Source organism: Pseudochaenichthys georgianus, unplaced genomic scaffold (assembly GCF_902827115.2).
Source record: "Pseudochaenichthys georgianus unplaced genomic scaffold, fPseGeo1.2 scaffold_422_arrow_ctg1, whole genome shotgun sequence".
Taxonomy (NCBI): Eukaryota; Metazoa; Chordata; class Actinopteri; order Perciformes; family Channichthyidae; genus Pseudochaenichthys; species Pseudochaenichthys georgianus.
In genome coordinates this window covers 212540-234319 of record NW_027262987.1, presented here as the reverse complement: position 1 = coordinate 234319, position 21780 = coordinate 212540, and the positions used below count along the sequence as shown (strand labels likewise).

Below are 21780 nucleotides of genomic sequence, written 5' to 3'. Positions count from 1 at the left end.
GCACCTCAGTTCGCAAGTTCCCTACAATGATCCGTTCCAGTGACTTCATAACTATTGAGGTCAAAGCCACTGGTCTGAAGTCGTTGTTGTCATGTGGGCATGGTTTTCTTTGCAACTGGTATGACGACAGCGTTCTTCCATATTTGAGGGATGCTTCCCGAGTCAGCAGAGAGCTGGAATAATGGACTCCAGGCAGGGGGGAGCTCGTCTGCAAACGCTTTCAGCAGGTTGCCCCCTCCCCTCCCTGGAGGTGCTGTACAGCTCTCGTTGCCTTAAGGAGGCAGTCAAAATCCTCAAGGACCCACACCACCCGGGTAACGAGCACTTCGTACGGCTGCGCTCAGGCAGGCGCTTCCGTACCACGTCTTCCCGGACAAACAGACTCAAATTCAGTTTCTTTCCCAGGGCCATGTGTGCACTAAACGCTGCTGATATTTAAGTTATATAAGCCTTCCTTGCAATACGAGGGGAATCGTGCAATTTAATTTATTTATTATTTATTTATGTACATATTCCTTTTTTTTTAAGTCCCATTTATTGTTTTTTTTGTTTTTATAGTGTCTTGTTGTTTTTATAGTGTCTTGTTGTTTTTATAGTGTCTTGTTGTTGCGTGTTGGCACCTTGAGTCTGTTGTAATTTTGTTGTACTTGTACAATGACAAATAAAGTTCTATCTATCTATCTATCTATACCGTCCGGCCCACTGGCCTTCTTAGCATGCAGTTGTTTGAAAACCCACAGCACTATCATCGATTCTTCTTCTTCTCTTGTGTATGGGTCACAGGTTGAAGAGGCGTCATGTGTTTCTTTACCCCAAAAGCCCAATGATAACCCTTGGATTGCCATCGTACCATTTCTGGTGTTTCCGTCTCCAAAACTACCGAAACACACCGGGTCACAGAACATCCATTGGGAGTTAATGTCCGTTCCCATATATGTTAACACACATAGCGTATATGCTAATGCCGTATCATGCTAATATCCCTCTGCATGGCATGCCGCTCAGCTGATCAGTTTCCCCTGAAAAGCCGAGTTTCGTCCGTGCCTCCGCCGTCACCTGCTCGTTCACTGTGGCGGTGGAGGGCATCGGGTATCGATCCGGTTTGTGGCTGTGTTAGCTGCTTCGCCGGTGTGTAATAAAGGCCTTCAGGCTATCCTGTCTCTCCCTTCAGTCTCACGAGTGCTTTCCAGACCTTGTAATCTTAATTAAATATGCAACTTCTGATCGCAACGGGGTCACTGTCTTTCGCATTTAAATGCCGATAGGAAAATCTGAACGCATGTAAAAAAAAAAGAACAAAGAGTTTTTCAATTTCCCTCGTTAGCCTCCTGCTGCATTCCCCCTATAGGTCTTTTTTCTCCTCCAGAAGAATTTTTATGATATTTTCCTCCCCTCCCTTCCCCTCTCTCCTCGCAGTTTTCCCCAGACAGGTTCCTCAGTGTTTTAGAGGGGATGGATTTAATTGCTCTGTGGGGATTGGTTGGCTGTGCCGGGCTCGGCTGTTTAATTAGTGTACCCTGCCGGGATTGGTTTAATGCTTCATGATCTTGAAATTGTCTGATTGTTCAGCCCTCTGGGGACTCTCTCTGCCTACGTAGGCCAGCAGGTTTAGCTAAACATCGCTCCGGGCTGCTGCTGAACGCTTGAGAGGAGGAAGAGGAAGAGGAGGAGGAGGAGGAGGAAGAAGAGGAGGAGGAGGAGGAATTTGGTGCTGGCTGTGGTGTGGGGGGGTTAACTTATATCACAAAACATCCTACATGAGAAGTGGAGGGTGTTTTCTGCAGGAATGTTTCTCCTCACATGAAAATAGATCCTATTGATTATTAATGCAGTGCCAACATTTAATAATTAATAATAATTCCTTACATTTATTATAGCGCTTTTTCAATGACTCAAAGCGCTTTTACATATACACACATTACACATATATCATACATGCAATGGTCAGATACTGTGGACAGTACCCACAGGAGCAAGTTCAGGTGAAGTGTCTTGCCCAAGGACACACCGGCTTGACAGACGCAGCAGCGGCGACATTTAATCTGTGACTCAGTGTGTCTTTGTGATAAGAAAGCGTGTAATACTTTGCTCTATAAGTTTCATCAGTGCTGGAAGTATATTTACTCAAGTACCACACTTACTATTTTGACATACTTGTACCGGAGTATTTCCATTGTATGTACTGTTACGTTTTGATATGCTTTAAGCGGATCGAACCTCTACTGAAAGAGGCCCTTTTAGGCTTTTTGGGGTTTTCCATTTCCTGTAGTGTGTTTGGATTTTGTTGAAGTTGAAACTTCTTCGTTGGACTGCTTTGTTTACTTCAGGAACATAATGACATCACTATGTACAATGTAGGCAAGAGTACAAATATGAACCTGAAAATTAGCATTATATGTCCCCTTTAAAATAAACTTCTACTTTACTCTAATATACCATTTGATGTAGGGCTGCTCAATTCATCGTATTTTAATCGCGATTACGATTATGGCTTGCAACGATTACGAAAACAACGTAATCGAAATAAAACGATTATTTTTTTATTATTATTATTCAGTTGAATTATACTTAAAGTTCAGGGTAGTCAACTGTTAAAAACAATAAATGGATGTTTTCAAAGTCAATGAATAATCGCATTTAATAATCGCAATTACAATTATTGACCCAAATAATCGAGATTATGATTTTTGCCATAATCGAGCAGCCCTACTTTGATGCCACTTCATACTTCTACTACACTACATTTTAGAGGGAAATATTGTACCTTTTACTACATTTATTTGACACACATAGATACTTTTTACATATAAAAACACATGATATGCTTATATCAGGGGTTCTCAAAGTTTTGATGAGTGAGGGCCGAGTGAGGTACCCAATATTGGATTGAGGGTCGCCCAAGAAAAAACGGAACACAAAATAATTCCAAAACAAATCCTTTCTTTATTGTACTAACCAATTACCGCAACTCGCGAGATGCCTAGTTGCCATGCAACCAGTAGTCTAGCAAACTTTCCACAAGCTGTCATTCATAATTTAGGAATGACAACGCAGGGGGCGCAGTTTTACCATTCTTAAATTCCATTCTAATTCTTACTAGATACAACCATGGAGGATTAAAATATAACGCATGCATTTCAGCGTGTCACATTAACTATCGCGGGCCGCCAGAAACATTTTCGAGGGCCGCCATTGGCCCGCGGGCCGCACTTTGAGAACCCCTGGCTTATATGATATAATGCAGTGCTGTATTACTAATCACAACATTTCTAAAATGTACTCGTACTTTATTAAAATGCTCTTTGTTGGTGATAAAACAGGATAATACAATATTCTATAATAATATAATGATGATAAAAAGCCCTTATGTGCGTAAGTACTTTTTCTTTAAGTACATTTAGCTGATTGATACTTATAGGACTTTGAGTTGTAATGGAATATTTTAGGACCATAGTATTTCTACTTGCACTTAAGTAAATAATGACTTCGTCCACGTCCTTCTCATTTCTATTTTGCATCTCAAGCGCCTTTCGCTCGTTCTGAATGTCTCCGCAGCGTCGAGGCCAGCCGGATCATTTCCTCTCCATATCTCTGAATGATGTGTTTGGTCACCTTGAGTGAGAGGAGCTTGGGGGCGGATTACTTTTGTGTAAATGGGGGGGGTGTCCCTCCTGTAGCCTTCCAGCAGACGCCCTTGGTTTGCTTCAATCACGGCGACGATGTTGACCTCAGCGGTAAATGTGCCCATCCTGGTCAGATATACTGAAGGCTGAACTCATCAGACTCATCGAGCACACTCCCAGTGAAGTCAACCTTCAAGTGCATAACTCTCAAGTGGATGATAATAAGAATAATAAGAATACCTTACTCTGCCCGGACTCTGTAATGTTTTCCAGTGAAATTAGTTATGTTGTTGCTAGAGCCAGTTTGGTTTATTTATTTATTTTGGTTTATAGCCCAATATTAGCCACCTTTAGCTTAGCGGTGGTGACGTGAAGTCATGTGACCGTGCTGTAGTTCCTTTATAGCCCAACATTAGCCACCTTTAGCTTAGCGGTGGTGACGTGAAGTCATGTGACCGTGCTGTAGTTCCTTTATAGCCCAACATTAGCCACCTTTAGCTTAGCGGTGGTGACGTGAAGTCATGTGACCGTGCTGTAGTTCCTTTATAGCCCAACATTAGTCTCCTTTAGCTTAGCGGTGGTGACGTGAAGTCATGTGACCGTGCTGTAGTTCCTTCAAAGCCCAACATTAGCCTCCTTTAGCTTAGCGGTGGTGACGTGAAGTCATGTGACCATGCTGTAGTTCCTTCAAAGCCCAACATTAGCCTCCTTTAGCTTAGCGGTGGTGACGTGAAGTCATGTGACCGTGCTGTAGTTCCTTCAAAGCCCAACATTAGCCACCTTTAGCTTAGCGGTGGTGACGTGAAGTCATGTGACCGTGCTGTAGTTCCTCTATAGCCCAACATTAGCCACCTTTAGCTTAGCGGTGGTGACCTGAAGTCATGTGACCGTGCTGTAGTTCCTTCAAAGCCCAACATTAGCCACCTTTAGCTTAGCGGTGGTGACCTGAAGTCATGTGACCGTGCTGTAGTTCCTTCAAAGCCCAACATTAGCCACCTTTAGCTTAGCGGTGGTGACGTGAAGTCATGTGACCGTGCTGTAGTTCCTCTATAGCCCAACATTAGCCACCTTTAGCTTAGCGGTGGTGACGTGAAGTCATGTGACCGTGCTGTAGTTCCTTTATAGCCCAACATTCAAAAATTATAAAGTGTTGTTAATATGTGGAGATCATCCTGCTGAACTAAACGTGTAAGTATCATAAACGTTTGTTTGAAACAGAGAGCGTCTGAATAAAACCCTATCTCTCTTCCTCCGTACCTAAATCTCTAAAAACGGGGGAACAACGGAGCTGATCCAGATTTGCGTCCGATATGAGGTATTATCGGAAATGTGGACCCACGGCACAATCAGAAAGTTGCTATCAGAAACAATGCCCGACTGTTCTGGACGTAATACGGTCGGTGTTTACATTAGCATCGCTAACACTCAGAGCTAACCTGTACTGGAGAGCATGTGTGTGAAGAAGCAGGAAGTAGAAAGGAACTCACCTTGTGGTATAACCGGCAAGAGAGAAAGCCTTTGAGCTCCAGACTGTTTCAGATCCTTGATAATCCATGATATGGCGTTTCATCACCGCAGTATTTACTTTAGACAGTAGCTCCCGGGGGGAGGTCACTGAGGTCGTCAAACAACTCCACAGTGGCAAAGCTCCGGGGGTGGATGAGATCCGCCCGGAAATGCTGAAGGCTCTGGGTGTTGAGGGACTGTCATGGTTGACAGACACGTCTCATCAACGTTGCGTGGAAGTCGGAAACGGTACCGAAGGAGTGGCAGACCGGGGTGGTGGTCCCCCTTTTCAAAAAGGGGGATCAGAGGGTGTGTGCCAATTACAGAGGCATCACACTACTCAGCCTCCCCGGGAAAGTTTACTCCAAGGTACTCGAAAGGAGGGTCAGGCCGATTGTCGAACCTCAGATTGAGGAGGAACAATGCGGATTCCGTCCTGGTCGTGGAACGACGGATCAGCTTTTTACTCTCGCAAGGATCCTGGAGGGGGCCTGGGAGTACGCTTATCCGGTCTACATGTGTTTTGTAGACTTGGAGAAGGCGTATGACCGGGTTCCCAGGGAGTTACTGTGGGAGGTGCTGCGGGAGTATGGGGTGAGGGGGTCTCTACTCAGGGCCATCCAATCTCTGTACTCCCAAAGCGAGAGCTGTGTCCGGGTCCTCGGCAGTAAGTCGGACCCATTTCCGGTGAGGGTTGGCCTCCGCCAGGGCTGCGCTTTGTCACCAATCCTGTTTGTAATATACATGGATCGGATTTCGAGGCGTAGTCGTGGGGGAGGGGGTCTGCAGTTCGGTGGACTAAGGATTGCACCACTGCTTTTTGCAGATGATGTGGTTCTGATGGCTTCATCGGTCTGCGACCTTCAGCACTCACTGGATCGGTTCGCAACCGAGTGTGAAGCGGCTGGGATGAGGATCAGCACCTCCAAATCTGAGGCCATGGTTCTCAGCAGGAAACCGATGGACTGTCCACTCCAAGTAGGGAATGAGTCCTTACCCCAAGTGAAGGAGTTCAAGTATCTCGGGGTCTTGTTCTCGAGTGAGGGATCAATGGAGCGTGAGATGGGCCGGAGAATCGGAGCAGCGGGAGCGGTATTGCAGTCGCTTTACCGCACCGTTGTGACGAAAAGGGAGCTGAGCCGGAAGGCAAAGCTCTCTGTCTACCGGGCCATTTTCGTTCCTACCCTCACCTATGGTCATGAAGGATGGGTCATGACCGAAAGAACGAGATCGCGGATACAAGCGGCCGAGATGGGTTTCCTCCGCCGGGTGGCTGGTGTCTCCCTTAGAGATAAGGTGAGAAGTTCGGTCATCAGGGAGGGACTCAGAGTTGAGCCGCTCCTCCTTCGCGTCGAAAGAAGCCAGTTGAGGTGGTTCGGGCACCTAGTTAGGATGCCACCTGGGCGCCTCCCTAGGGAGGTGTTCCAGGCACGTCCAGCTGGGAAGAGACCAAGGGGTAGACCTAGGACCAGGTGGAGGGATTATATCTCTTCGCTGGCCTGGGAGCGCCTTGGGATCCCCCAGTCAGAGCTGGTTGATGTCGCCAGGGAAAAGAAAGTTTGGGGCTCTCTGCTGGAACTGCTACCCCCGCGACCCGACCACGGATAAGCGGGAGAAGATGGATGGATGGATGGAGTAGCTGCCGGGTCCTGCATGAGCTCAGACCCCTCCTTTTTTATTTTTTATCAATTATTTTTATTTTTAAAGCTTTATACCCAAATCAGCACTTTTGAAACAGGAAGTGAAATAGAGGATATGAGGCATGGCTAGAATGGGTGATCTGTTTGGTATTTTGAGCAAAACACTTCAAAGACATGTTTTTTATATTTTTGTATATATCTGAGACCTGTGCTATTGCCTACAAATAGCATGATAGGTGCCCTTTAATACAAAAATGTGTACATGTAATTATACTTACAAAGCCACATCAAAATGTATTTGTGTGCTCATGTTATATCTTGATGCTACTTCTGCAATATTTTCTAGTCTCGCCACAAACTGTTGTTACCCCGTTAGCATCTGACGTTAGCATCTGACGTTAGCATCTGACATTAGCATCTGACGTTAGCAGCCCTCTATTCTCGGTGCTGGCCGGGCAGATTCTTGATTCCTGATTTGAACTATAGTTTTTAAGGGCGAGAGCCAACGTCGCTGCAGTGGTATACGAAAAACTAAAACACCTCGGTAGAAAAGGGGTTATGTGTGCTGCTGCAACAATTAGCAAATGTTTGTCTCTATGAAGAACCCTTCAGTTGTGCCCTCATGTTTTCTGCTTTTATTGCACCGGGGGGGTCATTTTCTTTCTTCCTCACCTCCTCAGAGACCGCGCGAGGATGCACATGATCACCAAGGTGATAGATCACATGGTAACTCCCAAATGAGAGTCGCACCCTGAGCCTCCCCCTGTTCTCCCTGGGGAAGGATGCCCTGATTACTGAGAGACTGTGTGCTGTGTGGAGGACCCTCTCCAGCTGCTGGGGGTGTTTGTGCGGTGATGATAAGAGTTGTGAGTAATCAGAGTGGGGTTGTGTAGACAATCTTTTAATAGAGTCTAGTTGCAAGCAGTGTGAACCCTGAGATGTTGAGTACCCCAAAGTTTTATGTTAGAAATGTACAGTACGAGTCCCCAGCACATAGAAACTGCCAGATGCTAATTTGCATTTGTTGGGAAATTGGTATTGATTGGATGTGATTTTAACAGTTGTATTTGACACATTTTTAGATATGGCAAGGATGTTTTAAACACAAGTCCTCATCCTCATTATTTCCTAAATATATTTATTAGGATAAACCCCTTAAGATGCACCATCTGTTTTTCGGGGGTCCTGACAAAAGCAACGTAATGTTAAAAAAAACAGCCGCCTTTAGCTTAGCAGTGGTGACGTGAAGTCATGTGACCGTGCTGTTGTTCCTTTTTAGCCCAACGTTAGCCACCTTTAGCTTAGCGGTGGTGACGTGAAGTCATGTGACCGTGCTGTAGTTTCTTTATAGCCCAACGTTAGCCGCCTTTAGCTTAGCGGTGGGGACGTGAAGTCATGTGACCGTGATATAGCTCCTTTATAGCCCAACATTAGCCGCCTTTAGCTTAGCGGTGGTGACGTGAAGTCATGTGACCGTGCTGTAGTTCCTTTATAGCCCAACATTAGCCGCCTTTAGCTTAGCGGTGGTGACGTGAAGTCATGTGACCGTGCTGTAGTTCCTTTATAGCCCAACATTAGCCGCCTTTAGCTTAGCGGTGGTGACGTGAAGTCCTGTGACCGTGCTGTAGTTCCTTTATAGCCCAACGTTAGCCTCCTTTAGCTTAGCGGTGGCAACGTGAAGTCATGTGACCGTGCTGTAGTTCCTTTATAGCCCAACATTAGCCACCTTTAGCTTAGTGGTGGTGACGTGAAGTCATGTGACCGTGCTGTAGTTCCTTTATAGCCCAACGTTAGCCTCCTTTAGCTTAGCGGTGGCAACATGAAGTCATGTGACCATGCTGTAGTTCCTCTATAGCCCAACATTAGCCACCTTTAGCTTAGTGGTGGTGACGTGAAGTCATGTGACCGTGCTGTAGTTCCTCTATAGCCCAACATTAGCCGCCTTTAGCTTAGCGGTGGTGACGTGAAGTCATGTGACCGTGCTGTAGTTCCTTTATAGCCCAACATTAGCCGCCTTTAGCTCAGCGGTGGTGACGTGAAGTCATGTGACCGTGCTGTAGTTCCTCTATCGCCCAACATTAGCCTCCTTTAGCTTAGCGGTGGTGACGTGAAGTCATGTGACCGTGCTGTAGTTCCTTTATAGCCCAACGTTAGCCTCCTTTAGCTTAGCGGTGGCAACATGAAGTCATGTGACCGTGCTGTAGTTCCTTTATAGCCCAACATTAGCCTCCTTTAGCTTAGCGGTGGTGACGTGAAGTCATGTGACCGTGCTGTAGTTCCTCTATAGCCCAACAATAGCCGCCTTTAGCTTAGCGGTGGTGACGTGAAGTCATGTGACCGTGCTGTAGTTCCTTTATAGCCCAACATTAGCCTCCTTTAGCTTAGCGGTGGTGACGTGAAGTCATGTGACCGTGCTGTAGTTCCTTTATAGCCCAACGTTAGCCTCCTTTAGCTTAGCGGTGGCAACATGAAGTCATGTGACCGTGCTGTAGTTCCTTTATAGCCCAACATTAGCCTCCTTTAGCTTAGCGGTGGTGACGTGAAGTCATGTGACCGTGCTGTAGTTCCTCTATAGCCCAACAATAGCCGCCTTTAGCTTAGCGGTGGTGACGTGAAGTCATGTGACCGTGCTGTAGTTCCTTTATAGCCCAACAATAGCCGCCTTTAGCTTAGCGGTGGTGACGTGAAGTCATGTGACCGTGCTGTAGTTCCTTTATAGCCCAACATTAGCCACCTTTAGCTTAGCGGTGGTGACGTGAAGTCATGTGACCGTGCTGTAGTTCCTCTATAGCCCAACAATAGCCGCCTTTAGCTTAGCGGTGGTGACGTGAAGTCATGTGACCGTGCTGTAGTTCCTTTATAGCCCAACGTTAGCCTCCTTTAGCTTAGCGGTGGCAACATGAAGTCATGTGACCGTGCTGTAGTTCCTTTATAGCCCAACATTAGCCACCTTTAGCTTAGTGGTGGTGACGTGAAGTCATGTGACCGTGCTGTAGTTCCTTTATAGCCCAACGTTAGCCTCCTTTAGCTTAGCGGTGGCAACATGAAGTCATGTGACCGTGCTGTAGTTCCTTTATAGCCCAACATTAGCCACCTTTAGCTTAGCGGTGGTGACGTGAAGTCATGTGACCGTGCTGTAGTTCCTTTATAGCCCAACATTAGCCACCTTTAGCTTAGTGGTGGTGACGTGAAGTCATGTGACCGTGCTGTAGTTCCTTTATAGCCCAACATTAGCCTCCTTTAGCTTAGCGGTGGTGACGTGAAGTCATGTGACCGTGCTGTAGTTCCTCTATAGCCCAACATTAGCCACCTTTAGCTTAGCGGTGGTGATGTGAAGTCATGTGACCGTGCTGTAGTTCCTTTATAGCCCAACAATAGCCGCCTTTAGCTTAGCGGTGGTGACGTGAAGTCATGTGACCGTGCTGTAGTTCCTTTATAGCCCAACATTAGCCACCTTTAGCTTAGTGGTGGTGACGTGAAGTCATGTGACCGTGCTGTAGTTCCTTTATAGCCCAACATTAGCCTCCTTTAGCTTAGCGGTGGTGACGTGAAGTCATGTGACCGTGCTGTAGTTCCTCTATAGCCCAACATTAGCCACCTTTAGCTTAGCGGTGGCAACATGAAGTCATGTGACCGTGCTGTAGTTCCTTTATAGCCCAACAATAGCCGCCTTTAGCTTAGCGGTGGTGACGTGAAGTCATGTGACCGTGCTGTAGTTCCTTTATAGCCCAACATTAGCCACCTTTAGCTTAGCGGTGGTGACGTGAAGTCATGTGACCGTGCTGTAGTTCCTCTATAGCCCAACAATAGCCGCCTTTAGCTTAGCGGTGGTGACGTGAAGTCATGTGACCGTGCTGTAGTTCCTTTATAGCCCAACGTTAGCCTCCTTTAGCTTAGCGGTGGCAACATGAAGTCATGTGACCGTGCTGTAGTTCCTTTATAGCCCAACATTAGCCACCTTTAGCTTAGTGGTGGTGACGTGAAGTCATGTGACCGTGCTGTAGTTCCTTTATAGCCCAACGTTAGCCTCCTTTAGCTTAGCGGTGGCAACATGAAGTCATGTGACCGTGCTGTAGTTCCTTTATAGCCCAACATTAGCCACCTTTAGCTTAGCGGTGGTGACGTGAAGTCATGTGACCGTGCTGTAGTTCCTTTATAGCCCAACATTAGCCACCTTTAGCTTAGCGGTGGTGACGTGAAGTCATGTGACCGTGCTGTAGTTCCTTTATAGCCCAACATTAGCCTCCTTTAGCTTAGCGGTGGTGACGTGAAGTCATGTGACCGTGCTGTAGTTCCTCTATAGCCCAACAATAGCCACCTTTAGCTTAGCGGTGGTGATGTGAAGTCATGTAACCGTGCTGTAGCTCCTTTATAGCCTAACGTTAGCTTTTTACTTCAAAAATCATAAAGTGCTGTTAATATGTGGAGAGTATCCTGCTAAACTAAACGTGTAAGTATCATAAACGTTTGTTTGACACAGAGATTATTTTCTGCAATATTTCATTCGTAGGGACATTTTTGTCTTTTTGGAAGTTTAACCTCAACTCTAATAAGTCTATTAAAAAACTGTGGTGCCAAAATAAAGATACTCAGACTTCTTTTGATTAGTTTTATTAACAAGTCACCAAAAAAACAAAACAATAAACACAACACCAAAACGCACTGACCCAAAAACCAAATGAAATATTTGCTCCCTGATAAACTCAAACACAGCCTTCACTGGATCGACCCTCATCATCTACTGTATGTCTGTTGTTCTACAGTCACACAGACCTGGTAACACCTTAACTGGGTCTACATCCAAATTTTTTATGTATGGAAACATCCTCTCAGTGAAAGTGTGTGTGAAGGTGTGTATGTGTGTGTTAGTGTCAGGATCAGAGAACGACATCTTTCCTCTGTTCCAGTCCAGATTCACTCTGACCCTCTGGAGCTCCTTCTGCCGGCTGAGAGGAGTTTCTGGAGCCGATGGTGACCATGCTGAGTATTTACCCGAAACAAACTTTATTCTCCATAATCCAGACCGTATGAATCCCTTCCTCTGGACAGACTCCGCTAACACACCCAGTTCCCAGTATGTACTGTCTCCAACCTGGACGTCCCAGCTGTGAGTCCCTGAGTCAAAGCCCTCAGAGCCCAGGACGGAGTAGTTATCAAACCTCTCTGGGTTATCAGGAAGTTCCTGTTCATGTCCCCGTGTCACACTGGTCAGATCTTCAGACAGGACGAGGTCTGGGTGAGCAGTGTTTGGGTCCAGGATGAGAGGAGAGTAGGACACCATGTCCTTCATCTTGCTCCAGATGTTGAAGCTGAGGTTGCCCAGGTGTTTGGCCTGGTCTATCAGAGCTCCTGAGGGCAGCTGTGGAGCCTCCAGCAGGGGGCGCTGCAGCCTCTCCACTGCAGCCTTGTAGTTGAGCAGGAAGGAGACGTCTTCAGCTCTCAGCTCCTCCTCTGTGGCTCTGACTGTGTGTGAAAGAGCTGCTATCTCTCTGCTCACAGCCTCCATCTTCTCCTTCATCATCCTCCTCTTCTGCTCCTCTTCCTCCCTCAGTGCAGCCAGCCTGTCCTCCTCTTCCTCTTCTAGGAACTGGTGAAGCTTCTTAAATTGCTTCTTAATCTGCGTCTCTGTGTGTCGAGCCTGGACCTTCAGGTGTTCTGCTGTTTGATCAATCTTCACTTTAACTTCTTCAAAAGTCTCTAACTTCTTCTTTAAAGGCTGCAGAGCTTCCTGAAGCTCCTCTCTGAGATCCTGAGCAGCTTCATCGATGGGTTTGAATCTGTGGTCGCTGTGTATTCTTGAATCTCTGCAGACGACACACACTGGCTGCAGATGGTCCAGACAGAAGAGCTTGAGTTTCTCAGAGTGCAGACTGCAGAGAGCCTCTGGAGGTCTCTGACCTCTCTCCTGTAGGAAACTCTCACACAGGTTCTTCAACACCAGGTTACAGGGAGGGTCATAAACTGAAGGTCTCTTACAAAGGGGACACGCTTTGATGAATTTCTCCATCCACCAGTTCTGCAGACAGGCTCTACAGAAGCTGTGGCTGCAGGACAGGACCACAGGGTCTCTAAATGTGTCATGGCAGACGGTGCAGCTGAGATATTCCTCTAATCTGGAAGCCATGTTGTCTGTGAGTGAAGCAGTGAACTCGGCAGCAGCCGCTCCCTGTTCCCTGAGACTTACTTTCACTTTGAGTCTTTGTTCTGGTGAAACCCTCAGTTTGTTGATTCAGCAGCTGCTCGAAGAGGAAGGTGTTCCAGTATTCCCTCCCGCGGACGTCCCCAAGTGGTTTATGGTGTAAAGTTGAATCTTAAAACCGTCCGTCTCTCTCATTGTCTTGTGTGTGTGTGTGTGTGTGTGTGTGTGTGTGTGTGTGTGTGTGTGTGTGTCGTCTCAGCGAGGCAGAATAACAGCCTGTTTCCTGGTTACTCTCATGTGAGTCAGTTGTGGGTGGAGCTTCATCGTGACAGTTCAACAGGTTGAGTTTCCTTCCAAACGGATGAATTATACTGTGTTCACATTATGCTTCGCTCGCTGCAGGGCTTTTCCACATTGACGTGTTACGTCTTGTCACTGTCAGTAAGACAGTTATTGCTATTACTTTGCACAGCGTCTCCAGCTTTACCAACCTTTCCTTTCCACAGAAACTAGTTTTAAGCGTTTTAATTCACTGTTATTAAGTTTAACAGTTTATCAGATGAGAAGCAAACTATTTCATACACCGATTTATCCCAAAAACATATTTGAGAATCTACAGAGATGTTTGTAGTTCCCTGTCTGCTTATTTAAATAACACGTCAACATGTTTTTATAACTACTCTCACTGCCTGAACGTAGACAATGGTTTGCACTTAAAGTCCAACCATAGGCTGTTAAATAATAATTCAAATGTACATCACAAAAAGCACACATTTCACGATAGCTAGCTATATAGCTTACATTTGCTAAATAGCTAGTTAGATGGCTAGCTAAGGTAGGCTAGCTAACAAGGTAGATAGACAGCGAATATCAGCTAGCCGTATTTATTGATATCTGTCTGATATTTTATAGCCCAACATTAGCCACCTTTAGCTTAGTGTTGGTGACGTGAAGTCATGTGACCGTGCTGTAGTTCCTTTATAGCCCAACATTAGCCTCCTTTAGCTCAGCGGTGGTGACGTGAAGTCATGTGACCGTGCTGTAGTTCCTTTATAGCCCAACATTAGCCACCTTTAGCTCAGCGGTGGTGACGTGAAGTCATGTGACCGTGCTGTAGTTCCTTTATAGCCCAACATTAGCCACCTTTAGCTCAGCGGTGGTGACGTGAAGTCATGTGACCGTGCTGTAGTTCCTTTATAGCCCAACATTAGCCACCTTTAGCTTAGTGGTGTTAATATGTGGAGATTAAATCCTGCTGAACAAAATGTATACATATCATAAAGTTTGTTTGCCATAGAGATAATTTTTCTGCAATAATCCAAAAAAATCAAATGGAAAATCAGCCCACAAAAAGACGCCATCACTGTAATATTGTTTTCTGTTATTTGTAAGGGTCAATTGTGGATCCTGCTCAAAGTCAACAAGCCCCCAGATTTAATATTGCAGGGCTTGTTTTCCTCTAGAATATTATTGCATCCGGACACCATCCCCCCGTCCGCCTTTTGGGCAGGGTGTGAGTCCAGCGTCCGTCTAGACGTGCGGCATCATTAACCCTCCGTGACCCCCCCCGATGAATTCGCTCTCACTTCCCCCTTTCAGCCGGAGCGTTAGCGGCCCTCCATCCGTCCGCTGGGACTGCTGTCTGTCCCCAGAGTCAGAACTAAACATGGAGAAGGAGCTTTCAGTTATTATGCTCCAATTATCTAGAACCTGCAGGTCCGCTGCAACTATAAAGAAAGCGTAATTAGACAGTATGAAGTTGACTTTGGATTGTGTTCTGGTTTTATGTTTCAGTATTTTTTAAACAAATGTTATTTGTTATTTGACTTTTTTTGGTTATTTTATTTATTTTAAGAAGTGGCAGGTAATATAATATTTTCTTTTCCCTGCTCTTTTCCACCATGCGCTATAAAAAAAAAAAAAACCAGTATAAGTTTACATGTTTTAAAAGAACTGCCATGCGTGGAATAAACAAATAAACAAACAAATCTCTGACTACTTTTAAATCCAGGCTGAAGACTTTTCTTTTTGCCGCTGCTTTAAATTGAACTATTCACATCTCATGCTGCACGGTAACTTTTATTCATGTAACTTTTGTTATTCATGTTTTATTATTTTTGCTTTTTAAATTAGTGTTTTTAAATGCCATTTTATAATATGTTTCTTAATGCTCTTAAGACTGTTAAACGCCTGAACTTTTGAACATCCATAACATTAATCTGTAACTTGTAGACTATTTCTATTATATTCTGTTTGATTGTATTTACTTGCACAATAATCAGTTGTATTGTGTTGCACTGTTAGAGGAGCCTGTGACATAAGACTTTCATTGTCATAACGACACTGTAGCTATGACAATGAAAGCCTTGCATCTTGAAATAAACTTGCCTCTCCTTGCCTTGTGAGCCGGAGCTCCACCCCAGCGGCCATTAGATCCACTCGCCTCCACCGGCAGGCATTAAGAGGCCGAGTGTCCGGAGCCGCTCTCAGACTGCTGAATAATTCACGCCGTCTGGGCTCTGTCTGGTCCCTGGGCTTCGGGGGGGTGCAGGGTGGGTGGAGGTGCAGGGGTTAATAACAGGTCCGCCTCTCTGTGTCAGCAGCTGCTCCACCCCCCCGACACACAACCCCACCCAGACCTATGAGAGGAGCCTATTCAGTTGATTAGATTTTTCAAAATGGATCAATTTTTAATCAGCGGAGCATCTGACTACGCTCAATAGCGTTGTCGCTGGGAAGACAGTCGCTGGACGGCCGTCTTTATTTACAGGAATGCTTGTTTTTTCACTGTATGCAGATGGAGAGGCAGGAAATGGCCGCAGCACTGCAGAACCTGAACTCACCGTGCATTTCTTTTTATGTAAAGCGTCTTTGAGCATTAGGAAAAGCGCTATCATTTATTAACCTAGTGATAAATACACAACTAGTGACAACATTTATCCTTAACTCTCCACTACTGTGTGTGTGTGTGTGTGTGTGTGTGTGTGTGTGTGGTGTGTGTGTGTGTGTGTGTGTGTGTGTGTGTGTGTGTGTGCGCGTGTGTGTGTGTGTGTGTGTGTGTGGTGGAGGAAGTACTCAGATACAAGAAGTACCACATTTTACACAACATGGAAAAGCTCATCATAATTGTACTTCAGTTAATTCCACCACAACCACCAAGGGTGCAGCAAATCAAGCGCTCCCTAATTTTGAATATTTATCAGGAATGCGGATAATGTCTTTGCACCTGCAGGAGTAGGAGTTAGGAGAACACAACGTGTCTGTGCTGCCATCACCATCAACGTTTCATTGTACTGTGGGGGACCCTGACATGTTAAATAACGACGAGCTCATAAACTTAATGTTCAGAAACTCGCCGCAACCGCAGACGACTTCTCGTTAAGACTCGACGCGGAGGGAGAATGATTAATCCTTCAGATTTCTGCACATCTGCTCCTTAAACGGCAACTTTTTATTTGTGGAACCACTTAGAGGAGCCTTCAGGATGTGAGACGCTTTATTTTATATGTTATATCTTCAAATGAAAAGCCATAATACTGTATGTCTTTTAGATGGCATACGATCCACAGTGTCCTTTTCAAACAGTGAAATGTTTCAGTAAACAAGGTCGAATGCTGCGGTGTGGAGAGGAATCAATAACGTTCTGTCCTGATGGGATTAAATCCATATATCCAAGTCAAAATAATCAATCTTTTTTTTTCTATTTTACTGGAAAGATTCCCCCGTAGCAAAGACAGAGGCATTCTTGGTTTCACGCAAAAGATATCATTAAAAACATTCATAATGGCTACACACTTTAAAGGTCACCTATCATCCAAAGTCCACTTCTTCGTGTCTCTTCTACATCAACATGTGTCCCCTCTTCTCCATGTCTCTTCTACATCAACATGTGTCCCCTCTTCTCCATGTCTCTTCCACATCAACATGTGTCCCCTCTTCTCCATGTCTCTTCTACATCAACATGTGTCCCCTCTTCTCCATGTCTCTTCCACATCAACATGTGTCCCCTCTTCTTCATGTCTCTTCTACATCAACATGTGTCCCCTCTTCTTCATGTCTCTTCTACATCAACATGTGTCCCCTCTTCTTCATGTCTCTTCTACATCAACATGTGTCCCCTCTTCTTCATGTCTCTTCTACATCAACATGTGTCCCCTCTTCTTCATGTCTCTTCTACATCAACATGTGTCCCCTCTTCTCCATGTCTCTTCTATATCAACATGTGTCTCCTCTTCTTCATGTCTCTTCTACATCAACATGTGTCCCCTCTTCTTCATGTCTCTTCTACATCAACATGTGTCCCCTCTTCTCCATGTCTCTTCTACATCAACATGTGTCCCCTCTTCTCCATGTCTCTTCTATATCAACATGTGTCCCCTCTTCTACATCAACATGTGTCCCCTCTTCTACATCAACATGTGTCCCCTCTTCTACATCAACATGTGTCCCCTCTTCTACATCACATGTGTCCCCTCTTCTCCATGTCTCTTCCACATCAACATGTGTCCCCTCTTCTTCATGTCTCTTCTACATCAACATGTGTCCCCTCTTCTCCATGTCTCTTCCACATCAACATGTGTCCCCTCTTCTTCACGTCTCTTCTACATCAACATGTGTCCCCTCTTCTCCATGTCTCTTCCACATCAACATGTGTCCCCTCTTCTTCACGTCTCTTCTACATCAACATGTGTCCCCTCTTCTCCATGTCTCTTCTACATCAACATGTGTCCCCTCTTCTTCATGTCTCTTCTACATCAACATGTGTCCCCTCTTCTCCATGTCTCTTCCAAATTATCATCTTTGTTGATTCAACTGCAGATTATTTTCTACATTACATCGAGTCGTAGTACATTCTCAAATCAAAGAAGACGTTTTAAAAGTCAGTGAAAAACCCAAAATATTAAATTTGATATGAAACAAACACAAAAGCAGAAAATCACCATATTTGAGGCTAAAAGAGCATTTTTTGACAATTTGCATGAAAAATGTATTTGATTATTAAAAATAGTAGGTGTTTTAAGTAAAAAAAGAATGAATGAATCGTCTTATCCTTTGGTTTCAGTTTCATTTGGCCATTTTGGTCTTTTTCTAAATGTGTGTGAAAGATCGGACTCTATTTCCGATCCAGACACAATGAGCAGAATAAAGACGAAGCCCGATCCCCGATGAGAACAGTATACTATTTGTGTTTATGCTGCTTTTAAAAAAACTAATTCCCGAGCACTCGTGAGAGATAAAAGACTGAGACGATGACAGATCAATAAAACACAAGGACACGGAGGCAGCCATGGAAAAACTGAAATACGATAAACAGAAGACACGGCACTCAGGAAATGCATGAAAAGAAAGATAAAAAAGTGAAGTTTTAAAAGGTCCTCAGAAGGACCATTTTGTCTTTTCTTTCCATGTCGTGCTTTTCCTGTTGTCACCCGTCCCCTTGTTGCTATGAAGCTTGTTCTGCATGTAAACGGTCTGCAGTCACAGACCCTCAAAGTGCACCCTGTAGCGAGTAAACTCTAACGCTGAGAAGACCTGTCTGCTGCCCCAGAACGCCTCGTTGGGGAGTTCTCATTTTCCATTGTTTACTTCCTGGTTTTGTGACGTGTGAACACCCAAATGGACCAATCCGTGGAGCCCCTCTCACACCAGGACCCCTTGGCTAACTCACAGGGAGTCCCATTGACTTGCATAGAGCTCCCTGAACGCTGGTAATAGACGAGTTGGGGTCTCGGAGAAATGCTCTCCTCCGCAGCAGACCCATTCTCATAGCCTTACAAACCTTTTGCTTCCTCAATATCAAGCCTCACTTATTGTTTTACTTCGGCTGTGAGTGTGTGTGTGCTCAGGATGAGTTTAGCTTGTTCTCGCTGTATCGCCGACCCGGAAACCTGTCGGCGAGCAGCAACGAGCCTCGCAACGAGCCTCGCAACGAGCCTCGCAACGTCCCGACCAATCAGAGCACACTGGGCTCACAGGGAGGGGGGGGAGGAGCTCCAACAAGCCGTGTAGGACAGAGAGTGAATACTACACAGAGATCCTGTGAGAAACCAATGGGAGTTTGGAACATTGAACAATGTAAATGTATTCTAGTCGACCTCAACGATGGAAATATGATCAGTGGAAATGGCCGTGACACGGGACCTTTAAAGATAAGACCTCAAAGCTGTGAAAACAGACACTATTTAACACCAAAGCCAGTTTAACAAAGTGAATATTTCCCACTTTCAGTATACATGCATACTTCAGACTCCTCCGATACAGATAGATGTATAAAGACGGGGTTTATGTGTAATGACACTTTAAATTATGCACCTATTGACATAACGACCCGGCGGATGACACCGTCTTGAATTAATGACGTTTTGACCCTGAGATATAATGACATGTTTGCATATCGATGAAGTGGAATTAGTGCGGCATGATGGGATATCGACAGGTAGACATGTTACATACGGGTTCTTAACACCAGCGTGACTACTTCCTCTTGGTTCTGTTACATAGCTGCGATAAGTAGACTGTAGAGAAAGGCTCGGTTGCTAACTCGAATATAATTGGCTTAAAGAATCCTGTTACTATTCGTCTCCCCGTGCGTCGGGAGCATCTGCCGATACAGAAGTTGATATAGTCCATGTTTATCGTCAATATGTGTCCAAGACGAGCAAGATGTATACACACTATCTGTCCAATGCACTACTGTCAATTTATAGTTACGATTTGGGCAACGACGACTTGTATTAAAGTCAACTACTGCACCCTTAACGTAACTAGAACTATACTGTTCGCTTATTATCAACGAGAGAACGCTCAAGAACTCAAGAGTGACCACATTTTCAATCAGGAAGTCCAACGTTGTAAAATAAACTGCATGTAGTCGCTTTACGCCGTCACCCATGCGATGAATCCCGATGAGGAATCGTAGTCTGCTTCAAGTTTCTGCGTGAAACCCAGACGGAGAAAGAGCGGCTTCGCAGAGTTCACTCTTGACGTTAAATCACCTCCTCAGACACCGAAGTTATGCAGAGAGAAGCAATGCCTTCACGGAGGACTACTTATTTTTTCTGCTCACTAATGGGAATGTTTTTGCCGCTGTGCCATTGGCGTTGTTTCCTTCTTTGCTCTCTGATTATAGAACTGAACAAACTGGGCGAGTTTTCTGAATTCTCAGCTGATTGCACGCCTGTAGCCGTGCACTCGCTGCTCGTTCTCCTGATAGCCTCCTTCCCCCTGCTTCGACAGAGGCATGCGCTTTGCATGCAGTTCTGCTGAATAGGCGCTGATGCATGTTGAAAACTGTTTTGCAGGTGCCTTGTCAAAATGTGCCGTGGACAGAATCTCTTTAATATGCGATCAATCAGCCTCCGGATTCCCCTCTGCGGGCTCCGTGGGATGAGCCCCGCTCTCGTGTCCTCCACGGCTGCGTCCCCGTTGTGTGTTTGTCTGTTTAATATGCAACGCCGGTCATTCGGGGAGTCATTTCCGACCCGTGTAAACGAATCGGCGGCGATGATTAGCTGGCGCTGCAGAGGAAGTGTCCATCACGGGGTTTCTCCGAGCGGGTCAGGGAGGACGCGCTCTGAGAAACACCCAAACATCGCAGAGTAAATACCCGCCAGTGGAGTTGCTTAATGGCACATTTGGCATGCTTAATTGCAAAGTATGGATTGAGGATCCATTAAAAGACATCTTGGAGTCCGGCGTACAGTTTGAATATACTTGAAATGGATTGATCCATCGACTTCCTGGCTTTTTCTGTTTCAGAGTACTAATTAGAAATGGCAGAGCGCCGCTTTACCTAATCCTTTTCTTTTTTTTGATGATTTTAAAGCATTGTTCGCTTCCTGTTTCTGTGTTGTTGTTGTTGTTTTTGTTGTTGATGCTTCAGGGTGGCACCAATGACGTCCAGAGGGAAATATCAGGCTTATTTATTGGAGCCTCTTTAGCCCCAGCTCAATAGCAGCAGTCTGATGGGGGGGGGGGGGGGCTTTCTGGCGTCAGCCCCACTGACAAGCTCTTATTTACCGCCCAGATCTATGACTCATGTTATCTGATCGTAAAGCTCTGAGAGTTATCGCAGGTGACGGGACAGAGGGGATACCCCCGAGACCGGCAGCAGACCCCCCCCCAATATAGGGTTATATAGTTTTATTAACGACGTCCTCTTTAAATTTGTCCTTTAATTGTTATAATTCGTATTTAATTATTTATTATCATTGTTTTATTTATTGATTTATTATATATTTAATTATTTTATTGTATTTTTTTATTTTGTCTCATTCTTCCTTTATCCTACGAGGGATAATTATTTCTTTGTACTTGAGTAAAAGTAGAAGTACTCAGATCTGGTACTTGAGTAAAAGTAGAAGTACTCAGATCTTGTACTTGAGTAAAAGTAGAAGTACTCAGGTCTTGAGTAAAGGTAGAAGTACTCAGATCTTGTACTTGAGTAAAAGTAGAAGTACTCAGGTCTTGAGTAAAAGTAGAAGTACTCAGATCTTGTACTTGAGTAAAAGTAGAAGTACTCAAATCTGGTACTTGAGTAAAAGTAGAAGTACTCAGATCTGGTACTTGAGTAAAATTAGAAGTACTCAGGTCTTGAGTAAAAGTAGAAGTACTCAGATCTTGTAGTTGAGTAAAAGTGGAAGTACTCAAATCTTGTAGTTGAGTAAAAGTAGAAGTACTCAGGTCTTGTACTTGAGTACAAGTAGAAGTACTCAGGTCTTGTACTTGAGTAAAAGTAGAAGTACTCAGGTCTTGTACTTGAGTAAAAGTGGAAGTACTCAGATCTTGTTCTTGAGTAAAAGTGGAAGTACTCAAATCTTGTAGTTGAGTAAAAGTAGAAGTACTCAGGTCTTGTACCTGAGTAAAAGTACAA

General features: G+C 45.0%; 1 protein-coding gene across 1 annotated transcript; it reads right to left on the bottom strand.

Moving 5' to 3' along the window:
• Positions 1-11364: 11364 nt before the first annotated feature.
• On the bottom strand, positions 11365-13153 carry LOC117442391 (nuclear factor 7, brain-like). The gene has a single exon (XM_034078393.1). The coding sequence runs from the start codon at positions 12891-12893 to the stop codon at positions 11508-11510; it is 1386 nt and encodes a 461-aa protein (XP_033934284.1). The 5' UTR covers positions 12894-13153; the 3' UTR covers positions 11365-11507.
• Positions 13154-21780: the final 8627 nt, after the last annotated feature.